This window comes from Ciconia boyciana, chromosome 1 (genome assembly GCF_034638445.1).
Source record: "Ciconia boyciana chromosome 1, ASM3463844v1, whole genome shotgun sequence".
Lineage (NCBI taxonomy): Eukaryota > Metazoa > Chordata > Aves > Ciconiiformes > Ciconiidae > Ciconia > Ciconia boyciana.
The window spans coordinates 176968981-176988202 of record NC_132934.1 but is presented as its reverse complement, the minus strand read 5'-3'; the positions used below and the strand labels follow the sequence as shown (position 1 = coordinate 176988202).

The following is a 19222-nucleotide window of genomic DNA, read 5'->3' as shown; positions in this document are numbered from 1 at the left end:
TGATTCTATCACACCGGGTGATTTTAGCAGAACAGATAATGAACTGTTCAGTTTTCTATACCTTATACAAGTTATATTCTGGTGGGTATGTCCTATAGATTCTAAATTCCTTTCTTTAAGTGAGAAAATCTTGTCACTCTACAGTTAAGAATAAAAAAGGATATTTTTGAAACATCACAAAATTTCTTATGTAATTGAATAAATTAGAGCATTTTCCTACAGTATATATATGATATACATAATAGAAAGACTACCTTTTTTTCAAGAAAACAATATAACTGTCTTTTGCTTAATTTAAAAAAATAATTAAAAAACCCCACCAAATATATATTTATTTGAGTAGAGAACAGGGATACAATGTGGCTTGACTAATGCTGACAGTGGTATGGATAATACTATTAAAAAAACCAAACAAACAAACAAAAAAACCCCAACTTATCTGAAAACAGACTATGGGAAAATATGCTCTCAGTCATGATGAAACTATTGCTACAAATACTTTGTAAAGTCCATCAGTCCATCACTGACACAGTGTTTATAACCTTTATTTCCTGTCATACCAGATAAATGAAAACACATAATGCTTTGATTAAAAATAAATAATACCTTGATTTTTTGATAAATAAAGATGTCCTTTTTCAAAATCAGTGCATAGAAACCTGTATTTTCTTACTAACCTATGTAAGTTTCAGGGTTTCTTTCCCTGTTCCTCTGCCTTTTCTTTGTTGTTTTTTATTTTCTTTTTCCCAGTATTATTTTGATAAATAATAAAAACCTTCTATATATTCTTAGCAATCTAACAAGAACAATGTAATCAGTTATCGCTACTGTTTAGACTGCTACAATAGCTTAAAACTACTGAGTTTTCCATTACAAATTACATATCTGAAAAATGTGGTGTCTTTTTAAAACATTTTTTTTCCTTACCTAAGCCATGCCTATGTGTTGACATTGGTGGTAACACAGTCCAAGCCTTGGTCTTTGGATTGTAACATTCAACGGTGTTTAATGTCTTTAAACCATCCCGGCCTCCAATGACAAACAGCTTGTCATCGATGACAGCAACACCAAACTGAAGCCTCCTGCCATTCATCACTCCAGCCTGGATCCATATATTTGTTCGGAGATCATACTTTTCAATAGTTGTAGCACCTGATGAGACATAATAATAGGATCATGTATACAAAATGTATACAAAATTGGTGTTGGCTGTCTTTTTTTTATTCTAAAAGTGTCAAAACATTAATATTATTTTCTGATTACTTCCAACATCTTGACAAATATTTTCTGTTTCCTTACATAAAGCAGTCCTTGGACTATATATATGTGTGTGTGTATATACATATATATATATTACTTCCCCACCCCCTCCCCCAAGAAAAGTGAAAAATTAAAAAAAAACCTAAATGGCCCCTATAGAATCAAAGTAATGCAAGTCTGAATCACTGTATGCTCTAACTTTATGATCTTTTTTTACAGTTCAGTGGTATTGCTATCTAAGATAACTAATGTTGTTATACTTCATTCCAACCTTCCATAAAGTGTAAAAAAAGCCTGTGAAATTACATGACATTTTAATCAAAGATTAGAACTCGTATTTTAATCTAGGTTCACATTTTCTTTCTTATTTTAGGTACTCATGTGTAGGTTTTTTTCAGGCATGTTTCCTCTGGAAGTACAGAATATTGTACTTAAAATCTCAAACAAAATATTTAAAGAATGTTTCCATATACAGTCAAAACCATTTCCTTCTGAATTTAGTAATTTGATTTACTTTTGCAGAAGAACTCAAATGCTATAAAGAGCATTATGTATAAAAAAACTTACCAGTTAATCATGAAAAAGTCATTAAGAAGCCTCTGCTGTTAGAAGTAACTTGTATGTAATATAAAAAGATGAAATACAAAATGAAGAGTTTATTAACAAAAAATTAGTGTATTGGGTTTGCGTGGCAAGGTTTTGATAGCAGGGGAGCTACAGGGGTGGCTTCTGTGAGAAGCTGCTAGAAGCTTCCCCTATGTCCGATAGAGCCACTGGCCAAGGCCAAGCCAACCAGTGATGGTGGCAGTGCCTCTGTGGTAATATATTTAAGAAAAAAACACTGCTGGGGGGAACAGCAGCCAGAGGGAGGAGTGAGAACATGTGAGAGAAACAACTCTGCAGACACCAAGGTCAGTGAAGAAGGAGGGGAAGGAGGTGCTCCAGGCGCCGGAGCAGATTCCCCTGCAGCCCATGGTGAAGACCATGGTGAGGTAGGCTGTCCCCCTGCAGCCAATGGAGGTCCACGGTGGAGCAGATATCCACCTGCAGCTCATGGAGGACCCAATGCCAGAGCAGGTGGATGCCCAAAGGAGGCTGTGACCCTGTGGAAAGCCTGCAGTGGAGCAGGCTCCTAGCAGGACCTGTGACCCATGGAGAGAGGAGCCCATGCTGGAGCAGGTTTGCTGGCAGGACTTGTGACCCCATGGGGAACCCATGCTGGAGCAGTCTGTTCTTGAAGGACTGCACCCTGTAGAAAGGACCCACGCTGGAGCACTTTGTGAAGAACTGCAGCCTGTGGGAAGGACTCACATTGAAGAAGTTTGTAGAGAACTGTCTCCCATGGGAAGGACCCCATGCTGGAGCAGGGGAAGAGTGTGAGGAGTCCTCTCCCTGAGGAGGAAGAAGCGGCAGAGACAATGTGTGATGAACTGACCACAACTCCCATTCCCTATTCCCCTGTGCTGCTCAGGGGGTGAGAAGGCAGAGAAAATCGGGAGTGAAATTGAGCCTGGGAAGAAGGGAGGGGTAGGGGGAAGGTGTTTTAAGGTTTTGTTTTTATTTCTCATTATTCTACTCCCATTCAATTCGTAATAAATTAAATTAATTTCCCTGAGTTGAGTCTGTTTTGCCTGTGATGGTAATTGGTAAGTGATCTCCCTGTCCTTATCTTGACCCATGAGCCTTTCATTATATTTTCTCTCCCCTGTCCTGCTGAGGAGGGGAGTGATAGAACGGCTTGGTGGGCACCTGGCATCCAGCCTGGGTCAACCTACCACCCAGAGCGATAAAGGAAGCATAATTAACTTAACTAGATTCCAGAAAGTGAAAGAGTAATGCATCCTACTAATTGTAATATGAGTGTGGGAAAGGTTAATTTAAAGCAAAACCACAAATATTTAAATGACAGATGAGTTTAAGCTAATCCTTAAGACAGATACTTGATAATTCATCTGAAATGTAACCAACATTTTATTTTTACATACACATAACAGTGTTTCATTTCTAAAGTTTAAATATCCCTACAGAAGGAATCAACGTAATTATTAAATTTTACCAACTAACTCTCTGGATTATAATAAAAGGTTAGAATTCCATGGGAAATAATTCTTTTAGGATTCATTCATTCTTTGGAACAGAAGAGCAATGAACCAAGTGGAAACTAACATCATGAAAGCAATACTTTTGTTAATTGAACTAAAAAAGATATAATTTAAATTCAGTTTGTATCTAAGTGTAGCAGAGCAGCAATAATGTACAATTCAAATGGATGTATTAAATCCCCTGCTAGTTTTATGAAGTCATAAGATATATGAAGCAATTTTTGCATTCAATTGAGAGAGACAGATTTATTTATCTTTTTCCCCCTAATTTAAAATTGAGAACTGTGTAAAGGCATTAATCTTTAGGTTAGAAAGAACAAAAATACAGATTATCTGATACAGTTTTTTGGTAGTGCTGCAGGGCATATTATAATGATACGTATTAATAAAGTTATGTTATAATGCTTGAAACTTTTTATATGTGGAATCTATTCATGTTAAAACCTAGAACTGTAGCATGAGTTCTATGATGCTGTCTACTTTCATGGTAAAGAGTATAGTTTAAAAGCTTTGTCATTCTGATTTCAGAAAATCTTACTAACATATCAAATACAGTCTTTGAATTATGCTCAGCTACATATTTTCTAATATTGGTTAAGTCTAAGTTTGCCACAATGTTTTATTAAATTACATATTGAGCATCTAATCCAGCAGTGCCTGGAGTGCCTGAATTCTGTTTATCCAGTAAGGTGCCTTGCTAATATGTAATAATGATGATGATGATGATCATGATGATAATAATAATAATAATAATAATAACAACAATAATAATAATACAAAGTGGAATAGGTACTGGTCCTATAAAACAGTCTTCAATATTGGGAACATGAATATAATACATTCCAGACTGCAATGCAGACAAGAACAGAAGACCTCTCAAGTTACCATAGTCCTTGGATGAAATCAGCTCATGGATGAAGAAGAGATAATTGAGACAGCTAAAATATTATAGATATCTTGTCAATGGGCAGAAAAGCATACTTTTAGTCTTTTTTGGCTGAATTCTGCTTCATGAAACCCAGTCAGTTCAGTTCTCAGCATTGGAATGTCCATAGACTCTCCGTGGATGCTAAGATTGCAATGAAGAACATGGAAGTGATGTCTTTTTAACTCTGTTTGATGACAGTCTTCCTACAGGAAGAGTTCTAGGCCTAGAATTTCTTATCAGAAATCATTAGTCACTATAGGTTGTTTTAGTACATGACTTCACTGCATTCAGGCCAGCTGCATCATTTCATAGCAGTCTTGCATTCTCTAGACTTTTTTCAAAAAACACTGAGCCAAGTTAAAAATCTCATTCCTTGACTTTAGTGATTCTCAGCATGGATGATCAGCCTGCAACTTGAAAAGTGAGTAAAACTTAACGGAATATCTCAACCAATGCACCAGCTGCAGCTGTACACAACAAAGTCTAAACAGAAAATAGCTGTGTAGAAAACATCTACAGTTTCTCCCCTGTTCCTGCAGTAAATAGTGAAGCAGCTGTGACCTCTGCTTATAGCCCCAACCACAAAATCAAGTAACATCTCCTATTCCGTTAACACATCAGTCCTGTCATGGAGCAGTCTTAGTATACAGCTAGATGTGGGCCTGTCTAAACAAACAAACAAATAAATTTTTAAAAATGGTGCCATGTCCTCACCATGAAGACAGTCAAGCAAACTGAACAGTTTGTCGATAGAGGATGGACAGTTTTCATCCTTGAAGGCTGTCAAGACCCAAATTGATATGGCCTGATCTCATAGCTGACCCTGCTTTGAGAAGGAGGTTGGACCAGAGACCTCCTGAGGCCCCTTCCAATCTGAATTATCCTGTGATTCTGTGATTGCATGATCTGGGATGGAGATTGTGGCCATTAGTTTCTTTTCCTAGGCACGATTAACTTTCAGTAAGAGAAAGCCTCACATATGATACAGTTTTATTTAAGATTGTGAAATGAAATATTGTGTAAATAAAAGACCATTGCAATCCTCTTCATCTTCCACTATGTTATCTATTTCTCTGAATTTCTTGTTATTCATTTATTATTTACGTAAACAACTATCTGTGAAAAATATACAGTCATGAATTAAAACCTTAACAATTCCTTGCCAACAGAACTACATGAAGTCCTCTGTTTACCTTGAAGAGAGGAAAATTTACCCCACACATCAGACATTAGTACTGTTTTGAATGTACTTTCTCAAATTTAATAGGTTATAAGAACACAAACAAAATAGTTTTAATGAGCATTAAGCCATTCCTAATTCAAGTCCAATGGGATTACATTTGTTTTAATGACACACTGATCATTGTTTCTGATTAGGTACTTGTCATGGGAAAAAACCCTAAAAAAATGTAATTAAAGAAAAAAAACCTGTCTTTCCCTAGTGCTGTCCTGTTCTAAACTGTTTTCACTGCAATGGCTCTGCAGAAGTAATAATTAAACTGGAAAAATCTTTCAACAAAAAGCTGGTGGAACCACCAAAAGTTATCAACAGAGATTTTAGGATATCTTTAACTGGAGATTACTGAGAACAAACATATTTCAATCATACTCAACTTAATCCTACAACATGAGGGATCTGAATACATGAATTTAGATTCCTCTTACAGCTCTGCAGCCCATGATTCCTTAAATTTACCCTAGATGGAGGCAATGAGAATTATATTAAGTTTGTTTGCATTTTAAGCCTACTTCTTTTTATAATGTTTAGACTGTTCTTCATTCCCATACAAACAGAGAAGTACTGGGACAGCTTAGATTAAAAAAGAGAACAATGTTCTACCTTTCCTAGGAAGAAAACTGAGTGATTATTTCTGACAAAACAATAGATTATTTTCTTTAGTTCAACTGATTTGATCTTGAAAGTAAAAGGATTTTCTAGGAGAGGAGAAGAGGCAAAATCCTGATTAAGTCCAAGGAGATTTTACTAGACAAATCAGTTTAGCTACTTAAATGTCAGGTCCTCTGGGTATATAAAATCAATAACATATCGGAATATTGATTTTTCATCCATCATATATTTTATGGTTTGCATATACTTCAGAAAGAAAGTATTATTACATTGCCAAATGTTAACATCACAAAAATGCTAAGAACTAATTTACTTGCTCTGAAAAAGAATAAAAGCAGAAGCTCTAAAGTATCACTCTGAGAACTTAAAGATCTCATCTGCTAAGTGAATGACAATGGGACAATCAGGACAACAGGCATGATCTGTCTATGATAATCTTACTTTAAAGACTTTCTGTTAAAGATTGGAGTCTTAATATTAATTTTATTCGTATTAAATATTTAAAGATGCTAATACAAAGAAATAAATAATGCATAACTTCTTTCCAAAAAATGCACAGATTTAACACAATGCTTAAATCATCTCTTCTAGCTATAGCTCTTTGTTTAAGTATATTCCCTACTGTATTGTTGATTTCCTGAAACCTATTGATTGTATCATCTTCTGCATCATTGTTGATGGGCATGTCATTAATCTCATTAGCAACAAGGGCATCACTTCATCTTGATGATAACAGCTTTGAGCTAGTTTTGCTGAACACTCTTGTCACTGAGTGAAGACTGTTTTGAAAATATGTCTGTTTTCCTATTTTAAGTACCTCAATTCAGATGGGCAGCAATGTCATTCTCAGTTTCTCTCACAGCCTTTTCTGCTGATTCTGTAATGACCTCAAACTCTTGTCTTATTTTAAGGCTACTGGAGCTAAATAATTCATAAACATCAAGGTTTTTTGTAAATATTTTGCAATTCTGTTTTAACATATATTTAAGCAACTGATTATGTTTTATGACTTCAGGTAGCAGCTCTGCCATTGCCAGGACCCTAAGTGGATCAAATCCCTTTCCTGCTCCTCTGAGCCCTAAAGATCCTCCTCTGCTTTGGGGAATCAGGAGTTGTGACTCTGCTCTTCTTAAACCAGTAATCAAGTAGTAATAGAAAAACAATAGGAGAAGGAAGGGGAGGAGCTAAATGGTCTTGGCTATATGAGAGACAATCTGCCAATGTCCCATCGCTGTGTGTTTCTATTCTGACACAAACAACAAATGGAGTGAGCCCGCTTGTTACTTTGAGTAGCCTACTGAGAAACGGAACAGACATTTGATAGCAGGAGCCAAGTTTAAATGAGAAGTATCGTCTCACACAATAATGCTCCCTACACATCTGAAAGTGGACTGGGCTACATACACACAAGAGTCAACTGGGTTAGTGTACTGATGGGAGTGTTTCCATCACTACAGGTGATTCAAATTGGTCTAGATTATTTTGAGTACTTAATTTATAAGAAATTTGCCAATATTTGCACTCCAAGGGGCTTTATGTTTGAAGGGTAATGAAAAGACTGTTTTAGCAGGACTAAGACATTTGCAGCGTTGCGAGAAATTTTGGTGAAGCAAAGTCTCCCCTTGTTGCTATTTTCCTGGTTCCTGTCTAGTACTTCTCCTACATGACAAAACTGCCAGTTGATAGCTTGCCTCCAGATCAAGGATGAAGATTAGACAAAATTTCTGCAAAACTCTATTTATTCCATATCCTCTCTTGTGGTTGGCTGTTTCTTGACTTTAGAATACGGAGGACTAAGCTCCTTATAATGGAGAAACCTCTCCAAAGTTTATTTTATTTGGGGGAGTGTGATTATCTTTTGGAAACAAAGCTTGCAGAAAAGGATGAGGCTGATGAGGTGTCAAAAATTACAGGGACTGGGAATTTGGCAAGTAAGCAGTGCTTGACTAGCAAAAACCCAGATGAACTGTAGTGGGAGTGAAAGGGTATGTCAGCAAGCATTTTTTGATTTCACAACAGACAGCACTCTTGCAGTTTTTTTGATCCTGAACTTCATTTTATATCTTCTTCTGCACGTCAGTCTCAACAGTTTGGACCTGACACCACACGGTCCCCTGGCGGGTGGGAAATAAGGGGGATGATTTGTGGAGAGATGGTTGGAGATTTATGCAGAGATCATTGTTATCTTTTCAAAGTATACAGAGAAACATAGTCACTGCATTTTCATTCCTGACACAGGCATGCTTGACTGCAGAAGATACCTTAAGGTGTAAAAAGGCTCCAGGAGCTCTCTGCCAGATTAATCTCCTAAGTAGGTTACATATAGGCTGCTTCAGTGAGAAAAGCTGTGGTGTTTGCTGTAGTGCACTGTGACAGTTAGAGCTTTTCCAGAGGCTTGTACTTCAGGGACCTCTTGAAAATCCTACTACAGAGGTTTTTGCCTCATTGCTGCAGAAGGCCACTTTTGGCTTTAGAATAGGTTACTTCTCATCTTCATTTTGTTCTCATACTAGTTGGCCTCTTTGTTAACATTGACTTTGGGCAACTGCCAGACAGCAGAATTCATTTTGTGCATAAGCCTGAACTCTGTCCTGCAAATCTTCTTCCTGATGGTGATTAACTAGACTGTTTCTTTGGTCATATCCATATTGATGTATCTCTCACCTCTCTTCATGGTCCAGTCCCCTACTTGGGTAGGAACTAGATAAGCACCAGGATTCTTCCTTATCCACAACCTTTTCCACAAACCTTTCTTTCTAAAGGAAAGAAATCTAGGTTATGGACTGGAATAAAGCCATGAGACTGTCCAGCTAAGCCTCTAATACCAGCTCCATTGGACTGTGGCTACCAGCTGCTGTAAAGACAGCCCTCTTGTGCCCAGCAAGCCCCTGCAATAGTCCTGTCATACTGTCAGGAAAAGATTTCAAAGAAATGAGAGCTGCTTTGTGAATTGCAGTGTGCATTCCACTGTCGTAGGACACCGGACATTTGCCAGGGTAGACCCTGAGAGCAAGAAAGTGATGGTCAGGTGAAATGCAACATCAAAATAGAGGCATACCATTTCAATCCATCAGTTAGCATCACTGGCTAGCATCACTACATTTTCTTATCTGGTGTAGACATGCAGGCAGGTCAGAATTTGAACTTGAATGCGAGCATGAGTTCAAGTTAATATTATATATATATATACACACATATGTTTATATATAAAGTGTACATTCTATATAGAGATACATGCATATATTTTTAAACAGACGTGTCAATTTTTCATCTGTAAATAAAACAGGGAAAGTAGAATAGAGTATTTGTCTATCTTTAAGTCTCTATTTTAGAGATAAATAAATTAAATAATATAATAACAGGGAGTACAAGAGTTCCTAAAAGAGAATGTCATAAGAGTAATTCCTGATCATGATTTTTTTCTTCCAAAATTGATAGTGGGTGTTGATGCCTAGTCCCTGAGGTACTGGAGTGACTAGAGCTATCAAAATAAGATGAACAGACAGAAAAGGAGTGACTCATCAATCCAATTGACTGTCAAATTGCAGCAGAACACTGCAACAAAAGCTCACTGCACAAAGCTTTGGGAAAGTATACTAGTCATAAATACATCCTTAAACATATAATAAAATGCCAAGTCATAGTCTTTGTCATCATGTATGAAAGTATAACTTGTTCTCCTAAAAACCTTTGGATAATAATAAACTAATAGTTGTTTATAAAACACTAGTTTTTCACTTATAAGAGTAGTGGGGACAGTAACCACACATTGCAAGTGTACTTATGTGAGTAAAAACAATGTAAGAACTTCAGACAAATATGAAACATGGCAGGTATTGCATCATTTTACGGTGAGGGACATTTTTCCATATATATTCTCAAAAAGGGACACTCACTGACTTTAGGTGGTCAGTGGCATTATAAGTATTACAGGATTATGCAGGTCAAAGTGATTATGATGGATGTCTATCTTTACAGAAGGTAATCAGTAAGTAATTAAGAGTAAATTATGAGTCACATTAAACTTAACCTTTGTATGTACTTCAATTTTTTATTGATGTTCCATCTCTCTACTTGTCAGTAGAAAGTTGATGTAATTTTAGTCCCTCATTCATCTTTAAATATGTTGCTTTCTTTTTTTGTTTTTAGAAGAAACCACGTCCTTTTTTCAGTTGTCATATTAACTACCATACTTGTTCTCTACAAACTGATAAAATATTTACATGACTGGAAAAAGAAGAAATAAGCAAGTCCCTTGTTAATCTAGTATGATATCAGAAAGAAAGCAGGAAACTGGAAACATTACTGAAACAGAGAGACCATAAATGGTCTAACTTGTCTACAGGTCATAAAAGGTCTATAATTGTCTAACCAACTTTATAACTTTTCTTTTTTTTCTCTGTAGGCTTTTCACAGTAACATACATATATATATGATCTCACAGGACTTTTTTCATAGTATAGCTAAATAACTTAGGCACACATAACAGTGATAGTTCTGTTGGAGGCCTCATGGTGTTAGATTAAGCCTCTGTTTCACATGTTCAGGAAGTTATGATTTTCTCAGATGCCACAGAAAACTGCAGAAGTATAGGAATAAAATGAGCAGAAAGGAGAAGAAACAGAAATAAATAAATTCAACACTACATGTAAGATAAAAGAGAGGTTCTAAACTGTGTTGAAGCTGCAGGAAACCAAAATGATCAATGAAGAGCTTATTGTTCAATTTACTGTAATGTTGATGTGACTTTATTGTGCTAATAACAATGTAGTGGTGCACTTAGAACTGTGAATAGTCATAAATTTATTACTTTTAAGTAAATAAAAACAAATAAATGCAGGATTTAAACAGGCTGTAGATTTCAGGGCAAGAAAAATCTACATTATTAATCATGTTTATTGTGGTAGCATGTAAAGAACTACTCACAAATACATCCTGTTGTGCTAGGCACTTGAAAAATTAATGTAAAAATCAACTATATATATTAGATTGAAAAACAGATAGAGGCAGAAGTAAGGCATACAAAAATAAATAATGGGATAGCAGCAAATATTGGTTCATTCTACAGCCATATATTTATTCGCTAGATTTAACTAGGTAGAGGTAGATTAATTGAAAAAAAATAAAGGAAAAGGATAAAAGCAGATAGTAAGATGAAGGTGAGATGATGGGAAGCAGATGATGGTGGAAACAGACAAATATTTTTGCAGAGCAGGAATGAAGACACACAGAGATAGGTAGAAGATGAATTTAAACAATAAGAATAGAGTGGTGATATCCCACTACAGCCACAGTGCTATAATATTCTCTGAACAGACACAGTTTCTTCCTTTGTTCAGTTTCCTGGCTGTGTTTGATAACTAGGATAGATTCAGTTCATCCTATCAATCAGGAGTGGGGAGGGATACAGCTTCAGTCATGAAAATGTAGGTATCTGCAATTTGAGGTGTTTGTATAAGCTTCCAGGGTAGTCCTGGTCAGTGCTGCCAATGGATTCTGTACAGCTATTCTGTCTAGCAAACGTTGGTCTCAACTAGACCAACTGTACTATCTCCATCTGTGGTGGGTTGACCTTGGCTGGATGCCAGGTGCCCACCAAGCTGCTCTATCACTCCCCTCCTCAGCAGGATGGGGAGGCGAAGAAAATAAGATGGAAAAAACTCAGGGGTCAAGATAAAGGCAGTTTAATAAAAGCAAAGGCCGTGCATGGAAGCAAAGGAAAACAAAAGATTTATTCTCTACTTCCCATCAGCAGGCCATGTCCAGCCACTTCCTGGGAAGTAGGGCTTCAGTACGCATAGCGGTTGCTCTGCAAGACAAACGTTGTAATAACAAATGCCCCCCCGCTCCTCCTCCTTTCTCTTAGCTTTTATTGCTGAGCAGACGTCATATGGTACGGAATATCCCTTTGATCAGCTTGGGTCAGCTGTCCTGGCTATGTCCCCTCCCAAGATCTTGCCCACCCCCAGCCTACTGGTGAGGGGGGAATGTTGGAGAGACCCTTGATGCTGTGCGAGCACTGCTCAGCAGCAGCCAAAACACGGGTGTGTTATCAACACCTTTCTAGCTACCAATAGAAAGCACAGCACTATGAGGGCTGCTAGGGGGAAAATTAACTCTACCTCAGCCAGACCCAATACACCATCTGTATTGACTACAGTGGGCAGTAAGTGTATAGTTTATGTGTAGACATGTATAGAGTAAATACTAAAATTAGGTGAACCATATTCTAGTTCTAGTGTCAGTTGTTAGTACCGTCCTATATTAGAGTGAAAGGGGAAAGACCATACAGGTTTCGGTAATGCAGGCTATGGCAGTTCAAGACAAGGAAATGGACACCAGGCAAGTTTTCTATTGCATTTGTTTTCTATGATAATTTAGATAAAACAATGCTGACATTTTAAAAATAATTTTAAATAATAGATACTTTGAAAACAAAAGTTTCAGGAGGCAAGAACTATTTTCAGTCTTCATCTTTCAGGCATAACTTGGTTCCCATACATAACATATCTCAGTAACTGTAGTCCAAATGCTTTTGTTTTTCTAGAATTCTGATTCATTTTAGTTAATGTGAAGAATCAGATTAAACGCTTGCAAAGTACAAATTATTAGATAACATTTTTATGCAGTACCACTGCTGTATGTTCCCTAAAGTAACTAACTTAACATTTTCTTTCAGTATTCATAACTCATTATAATTTTATTATTCGCACTTCTTGCAGATTTTCATTTTCTTGTTTGAAACAGATATAGTGACAATAAAATGTTTTTTTGTCAAGCTCCTTAACTGCCTGCTATTGTACCCTGTTCCCTCTTCCTGTGCTACTATAGTTGAACACTTCCGTTGAAAAATTAATAAGATATAAAGGTGTACCTTCAAAATACATAATTTTTAAGGAAGGATAGTTATTCAGTTTAGACAACTGAAACATTCCAGACTATATTTTGTATATATTGGTTGTAGTATCCTCTCCAGATTCATTCGCCAAGGTACCCAGAGGCCAAGGGACTGTTCATTCCCAGTACCGCACAGAGCATTTGGAAGGTGCATTATAAAGAACTTGAAGATAAACTTGCTGTCCTGAAAAGCTGTTATTCCTGAAAGTTTAACCCTGCCATCTGAGTGGTGACTAAAATAACTCCTAAATTTTAAAGCAAGTATACAATTCGCAAAGCGTGAGTCATAAAACATTTTAAAACATATTTGTTAATATTTCACAATTCTTCTACTTTCAGCTTATCTTTTCATCACTTTTAACCCTTCCTAGTGATGGTTGTATTCATGCTATAAAGTAAATATGGCCTTGAATTTAACATTGTTTTAAACATTACTTAAAATTATCCCCAAATAAAATTATCACAGTCTGCACATAGAGATTTTTCATAAATTACTGACCCACAGCTGTAGGATAATTTTTAAATTATGCAAATCCCTGTGGTTTGATTAATTACTGGTCCCAAAACTATATAACTGTACATTGTACATGGCTATCTCACCTCTCTTCCCATCTGTTTCTTTACATGCTCTGCCCTACATATTTTCCCTCTTACAGCAGCCTTTGCAATTGCCTCAGACTCTTGTGAGGAAAAAAAAAAGGAACTTTGCAGACAATTATTTCTCCTCTGAACTTCTCTGTCTACACTCTCTAAAATAACAGCACCACCTCACACTACTCATACGTTACTTGTAATTTTTTCAGAACAGTTTAGAGGGGAAATAGAAGTCAAAGGAGAGAGGAGGAAAAATGGAGCCAAAGATGTAATTGAGGGACAAAAGATATGGGATAATATATAGGAGATTAAGAGACGTGAGTTTGAGAGGAAAGATTGTATGTAGTCCATGAAGAAAACACATTTTAATGTAAAGTCTAAGACTGACATCATTTAAACAGTTAATAGGGAATGTTATGCTGACATAAAGACAGGATGTTGCAGGGAATAGAATAAGACAAAAATAGCAGTGTTCTTACCATTATCCTAACATGTCTTTCTCTTGTCTGCTCTTGAGCTGGAGAGGTTTGAATCCTACCTTGTCTATGAAGAGTTGACCTTACAGGACTTATTCTAGAAATGTCACTTTTATATCTTTCATTTATTTATTTATTTATTTATTCATTTATTATTTCACAGAGGAATTTAAGATCTTCTGGAGCAGGGAGAAACTTCAACAGTTTGAGAATGTTTATCCTACGGTTCCCATATGAATACTTTTTACAATCAATCTTTTATGCAGAAGACCTGTGTATTTTATTTTCAGTTTTAGCAGAATGAGGAGGAGAAAGTGAGGGATAGGAACCATGAGCAAAGTCCAAAAGTTGCAGAGTGCGTATGACTTAAGACACCTCTGACTTCTGCATTTCCCTTTTGACTAGCCCTAGACAGCATCTTGATGCATGCACTTATGTTCACAGTTCCCATTCACTAAGCCTACTCTCCTTGTGTCCTGTAAATCAAAGCAAGGCACTTCACATAGGAATCCACTCTAGGAAGCAACCACTTATTGGTAGAGTATATTCACACTTAACATTTTGGTATCTAAATTCAATATGAGGATTTTGTTTCTTCTCTCTGTGCTTGTATTTCCCCCTAAATAAAAAGAGATAACAATATTTTTGTACACAAAAGGATAACATGTTAAAGACTGAAGTACTTGTGAGCATTGTGATACTTGTGAAGTACTTGTGATAGGCAATGTATTATAACCTTTTACAACATAAAAGACTTGTTTAAAGTTGTGTGCTTGACCTGTACTTAAGTCCTGGATTTTGGGCTGGTAAGACTGTTGCATTGCTCTTGTGTCTACGTCTAATCAGTTTTAGCTAGGAGCTAAGAGTAATCAAATTAACAGGGTGCATCTCTACTGCCAAATAGCATGGCATCCAGCTCAATCCCTGGTCCTGAATGCTTGTATTTCATACATATTTGTTCCTTAGTAGGTTCTAGGGGGAGTAGTAATACGAAATGGAACAAACCCCTGAGTGCAGCGTTCACTTCAGGGTCCACTCCTCAGTGGCAGACTGGATGAGAATGCAGCATGTTTGATTCCTTCCATCCTGCAGTAACTTTGAAAATGATTTTAGTAGTCTTTCCAAGCTCAAGAACCTCTACACAATTTTAAACATCCAAAACCTGATAGAAAAACACCATTCCAGTTGTCTGTGACACAGGCCTCACATTATTTCATTAACTCTGAACGACTGCATACATAACTAATAATTACACTGTAGGGCCACAAGGCTAGCTTTGTGGTGTGGTATGAATCCTTGAGCTGTGAGTCACTTTTTGCCACCAGATCTGGAGGCACTATACAGTATCCCCTGGACAGATAGCAGAAAGAGGGAAGGAACGCTCTCTTCATTCACGTTCACCGCTTCTGAGGTGAGATCAGTACCTAGAATCAAACAACTTATTTTAAACCACCATGGCGTTGTACAATGGAGGAACAGTGACTCAGGGAGATGCTGGTTCCAGTGACAAGCAAAAGTTAACAGCATCACATCCCAGCTAAGATCAGAAAGTCTTCTCCTCTCTGCCATTAGTAGTAGATGGCAGTCAGCAAAGCCAATTCCTAACAACTTCCAAACTGTTCAGCTCAAAGAAGTGAGCAATGTTGGTTAATACTGCCTACCCCAGTCTATACAGGCTGTGATAGGATGTCTTACCAATGTTAGAAATCTGTAGACAACTACTTTTTTCTAATCCCCATGGACAAACCAAAGTAATTAGGATTAAATGTTTCAGAAAACCAGAAAATCCAATTTCCCAAGAATAGGAGGATGGAAGGAAGCAGTTGCGAAGATACTATAGTATGTTTTCTTAAGGATATGGGATATACAGGCTTAATGTGAAGATACGAATAAACTAAATACAGCAAAAAATCATTATTCATTTTTGGCTGCAGTATATGTGCTGATTATGCAGAGACAGACATATTTTCCTATGTAACAAAACAGATGGAATACCACAGTATAAGTAAAACACACACAGGACCAAATTAAAATACGTCTAACTGTATAAAAAAATATGTGAAATTACATTTAAAATGTATTCAATTATAGTTTATTTCACTCGTATCACTATAGTGTTTTTTTAGTCATCTAAAGGTAAAAAGGAAAAACATGACTTACTAGACTGTCTTTAAGATATTGGGTATGAAACTGCAATGATAAATGAACAGCAAATACATAGAATATTGAGGATCTTATAATAAACATACTATGCACTCAGGCAATTCCTCTATACACACACATGTACACAAACCCCTATTTTTCAGATGGAAGCATCTCTAAAAATCCTGAGTTATTTCAGTGACTAGTACTGAAGACAAAATATATGAAAAAGACAGACAAGTGAAATATAATTCATTTAATAGCTATATGCATGATAAACAGCAGTGTGTGGTAAATTTAAAACCTATACCATGACTGTGGCAGCATAAATGATTTCAGATAAGAAGTTAAGGATTTTTCTTGATGTTCTGGATACATTTAAACTTTTTTTTTTTTTTTTAAACTTAAATTCTACTTATGGATTGGTATTGGATGAGATTAGCTCTGTGTATTGTGCATACTTTCATGGGCATTATAAGCCTTAATTAATCAAGGTTTATGAAATAATGAGAGAACTACAGAGAAAGAAAACTTTAGAAATTAAAGTACTGTAGATGATCAGGATAGTTTTGTATGAGTGCCCAACTGCTGCTGACAACTCCTATGGACACACAGCAGGGGTGTATGCAAGTCTCCCATCCAAGGTTTCTGATGAAACAATAAAGTACTAGATCTTACAATTTTACCTTGATCTACAAATCAGTACACCATTGCACAATACAAATTTCTATTTTATGTTTTAGTTATCCTTTGTAAGCTTGTGAAATTGTGAAATTGTTTTGGTGAAACCCTTTCAAGTAATCTTGAAAGTTATCTTTCCATTACACTTACTCTTTTTCTGAAGTTAAGCATATTACATTTCCTTGCTAATGTTTTGTAAATCAAGAATTTTGTATAAAGCTGATTGCCATTCTCATCTTTTTGGCATAGTTGATGACTGAAGACTAATCATGTAGCAAGGTCATTGCATGAAAAAGAAAAAATGTATTGCAAGATTGTTTGTAACTCAATGTTTTAAGTCAAATGCAGCAATATCTAGAGCCCGTCTTCTGAAGACGTTAGTAAATATTTTTTAACAACCTGATGTAGGCTACATGAAGTCAGATAAACTTCATGAAGAACGTCTGAGACTACGAGAGCGATATATTCATTTCAGTTATGTATAAGTGTGGAGATTTTGGCATAAACAAAGTGAAATTTGCTGCAGAAGCAGATACAAATGCCTAAACATTCCCCCTCCCCCCAAACACCACCTTTGCATTCAGTGTAGACATTTGCATAGTAAAGGTACTTTTCTGATAGCTAGAATGATTCAGTATTTAAACCCATGAAGAAGGTTAGGAGTTCTACATTGATCATCACAAAATTTCTACTTTTTTTCCCTGTAAGACTTTCTGCTGATTTTGCTGTTACTAAAGCTGTTGCTGAGGTGTACTCTGACCATTTTGTCCAAGATTTAGAGATGCTGCTATGAGTAGGTGCGAAATGATGACCTTGATCTAGCGATCTGCAACATTACATTTTGAACTGAAAAGATGGTTACTCAAGTGGAACGAATGTGACCTAAATAGGTAACTGACGCAAATATCAAGGAGAATCTCTTGGTAAGGAAAGAGCTATACAGAAAACAGGGTAGCAGTTCACTAGTCTTCTTTTCAGTTAGACTGTAAAAAATTCCTTTAAGCACTCCAAAAATATATAACTTCTATATAATAATTCTTACATTTTGGAGTGGGAAAAAAATATTAAAATGTCATAGGATTTGCCATAAAGTGACATGAACAAATATCAGAAAACCTTTGGGAATATTCAATTATTCCATATGACCAGAATTCCCTAAAACTAACACAAGTTTTTTCCACTAATGTTTCTATTTTAAAGAGAATCAGAAATGACAGCTTTTAGACAGTCATTTTAGGTAATGCTTTTAGTGTTGGGTGTTTTGTTTTATAATATAGTGTTATGTTTTATAACAGAAAATATTCATGTTTTATTTTATGTTTTTATCTAGTTGTCCTGGTTTCAGCTGGGATAGAGTTAATTTTCTTCCTAGTAGCTGGTATAGTGCTGTGTTTTGGATTTTAGTATGAGAATAATATTGATAACATGCTGATGTTTTGGCTGTTGCTAAGTGGTGTTTACACTGGTCAAGGACTTTTCAGCTTCCCCTGCTCTGCCGGGTGCACAAGAAGCTGGGAGGGGGCACAGCCAGGATAGTTGATCCAAACTGGCCAAAGGGCTATTCCATACCATATGATGTCATGCCCAGTATATAAACTGGGGTGAGTTGGCTGGGGGGCAGCAATCGCTGCTCGGGGACTAGCTGGGCATCGGTCAGTGGGTGGTGAGCAGTTTTATCACTTGTTTTTTCCTGGGTTTTGTTCCTTTCTCGCTCTCTTGTTGTTTTCCTTCTCATTACAATTCCCCCCCGCCCCCCCCCCAGTTATTAAACTGTTCTTATTCCAACCCATGAGTTTTCTTACTTGTGCTTTTCCAGTTCTCTCCCCCATCCCACCGGGGGGGAGGGTGAGCGAGTGGCTGTGTGGTACTTAACTGCCAACTGGGGCTAAACCACAACACTAGTCTCGACCTTACAAAAGTCCTTTTTATTAATGATTTATATCATGCAGTACGCTAGTCTACCTTTACTTACCAACAAAACAAATGACTCTTCTTTAAAAGCAGTTCTGTTCCCACTGGAACTTGTGTAAATAAGGTGTTAACAATAAAAAGTTCTACATGTCGACAGCAGCAAATGCTGGGGCAACTGCATCTCCTGCAGGAGAGGTGTGCACCCAGAGGAGCTCCCACCGCTGGGGAGGTGGTGATGGTGACCTGCACAAATGGTGAGAGAGGGGCTGCGTGTATCTGTGTGTGTGTATGTGTGTGCGCACGTGTGTGCACGTGTGTGTCTGTGACTAGAACTTTTGGGGATTTGCTCAAGAAGGGTGTTCAGAAATTTGAAGAAGTTAAT

The 19222-nt window shown here is 36.7% G+C and overlaps 1 protein-coding gene across 2 annotated transcripts in view; it reads right to left on the bottom strand.

Annotated features, from left to right (window-relative positions):
* The window catches only part of KLHL1 (kelch like family member 1), a 249394-nt gene that overhangs the window by 47975 nt on the left and 182197 nt on the right, over window positions 1-19222 (bottom strand). For both annotated transcript variants that reach the window (XM_072854161.1, XM_072854170.1), the window contains one exon: window positions 928-1152. In XM_072854161.1, the coding sequence (XP_072710262.1) occupies window positions 928-1152 (225 nt within the window). The remainder of the gene's footprint in view (window positions 1-927; window positions 1153-19222) is intronic.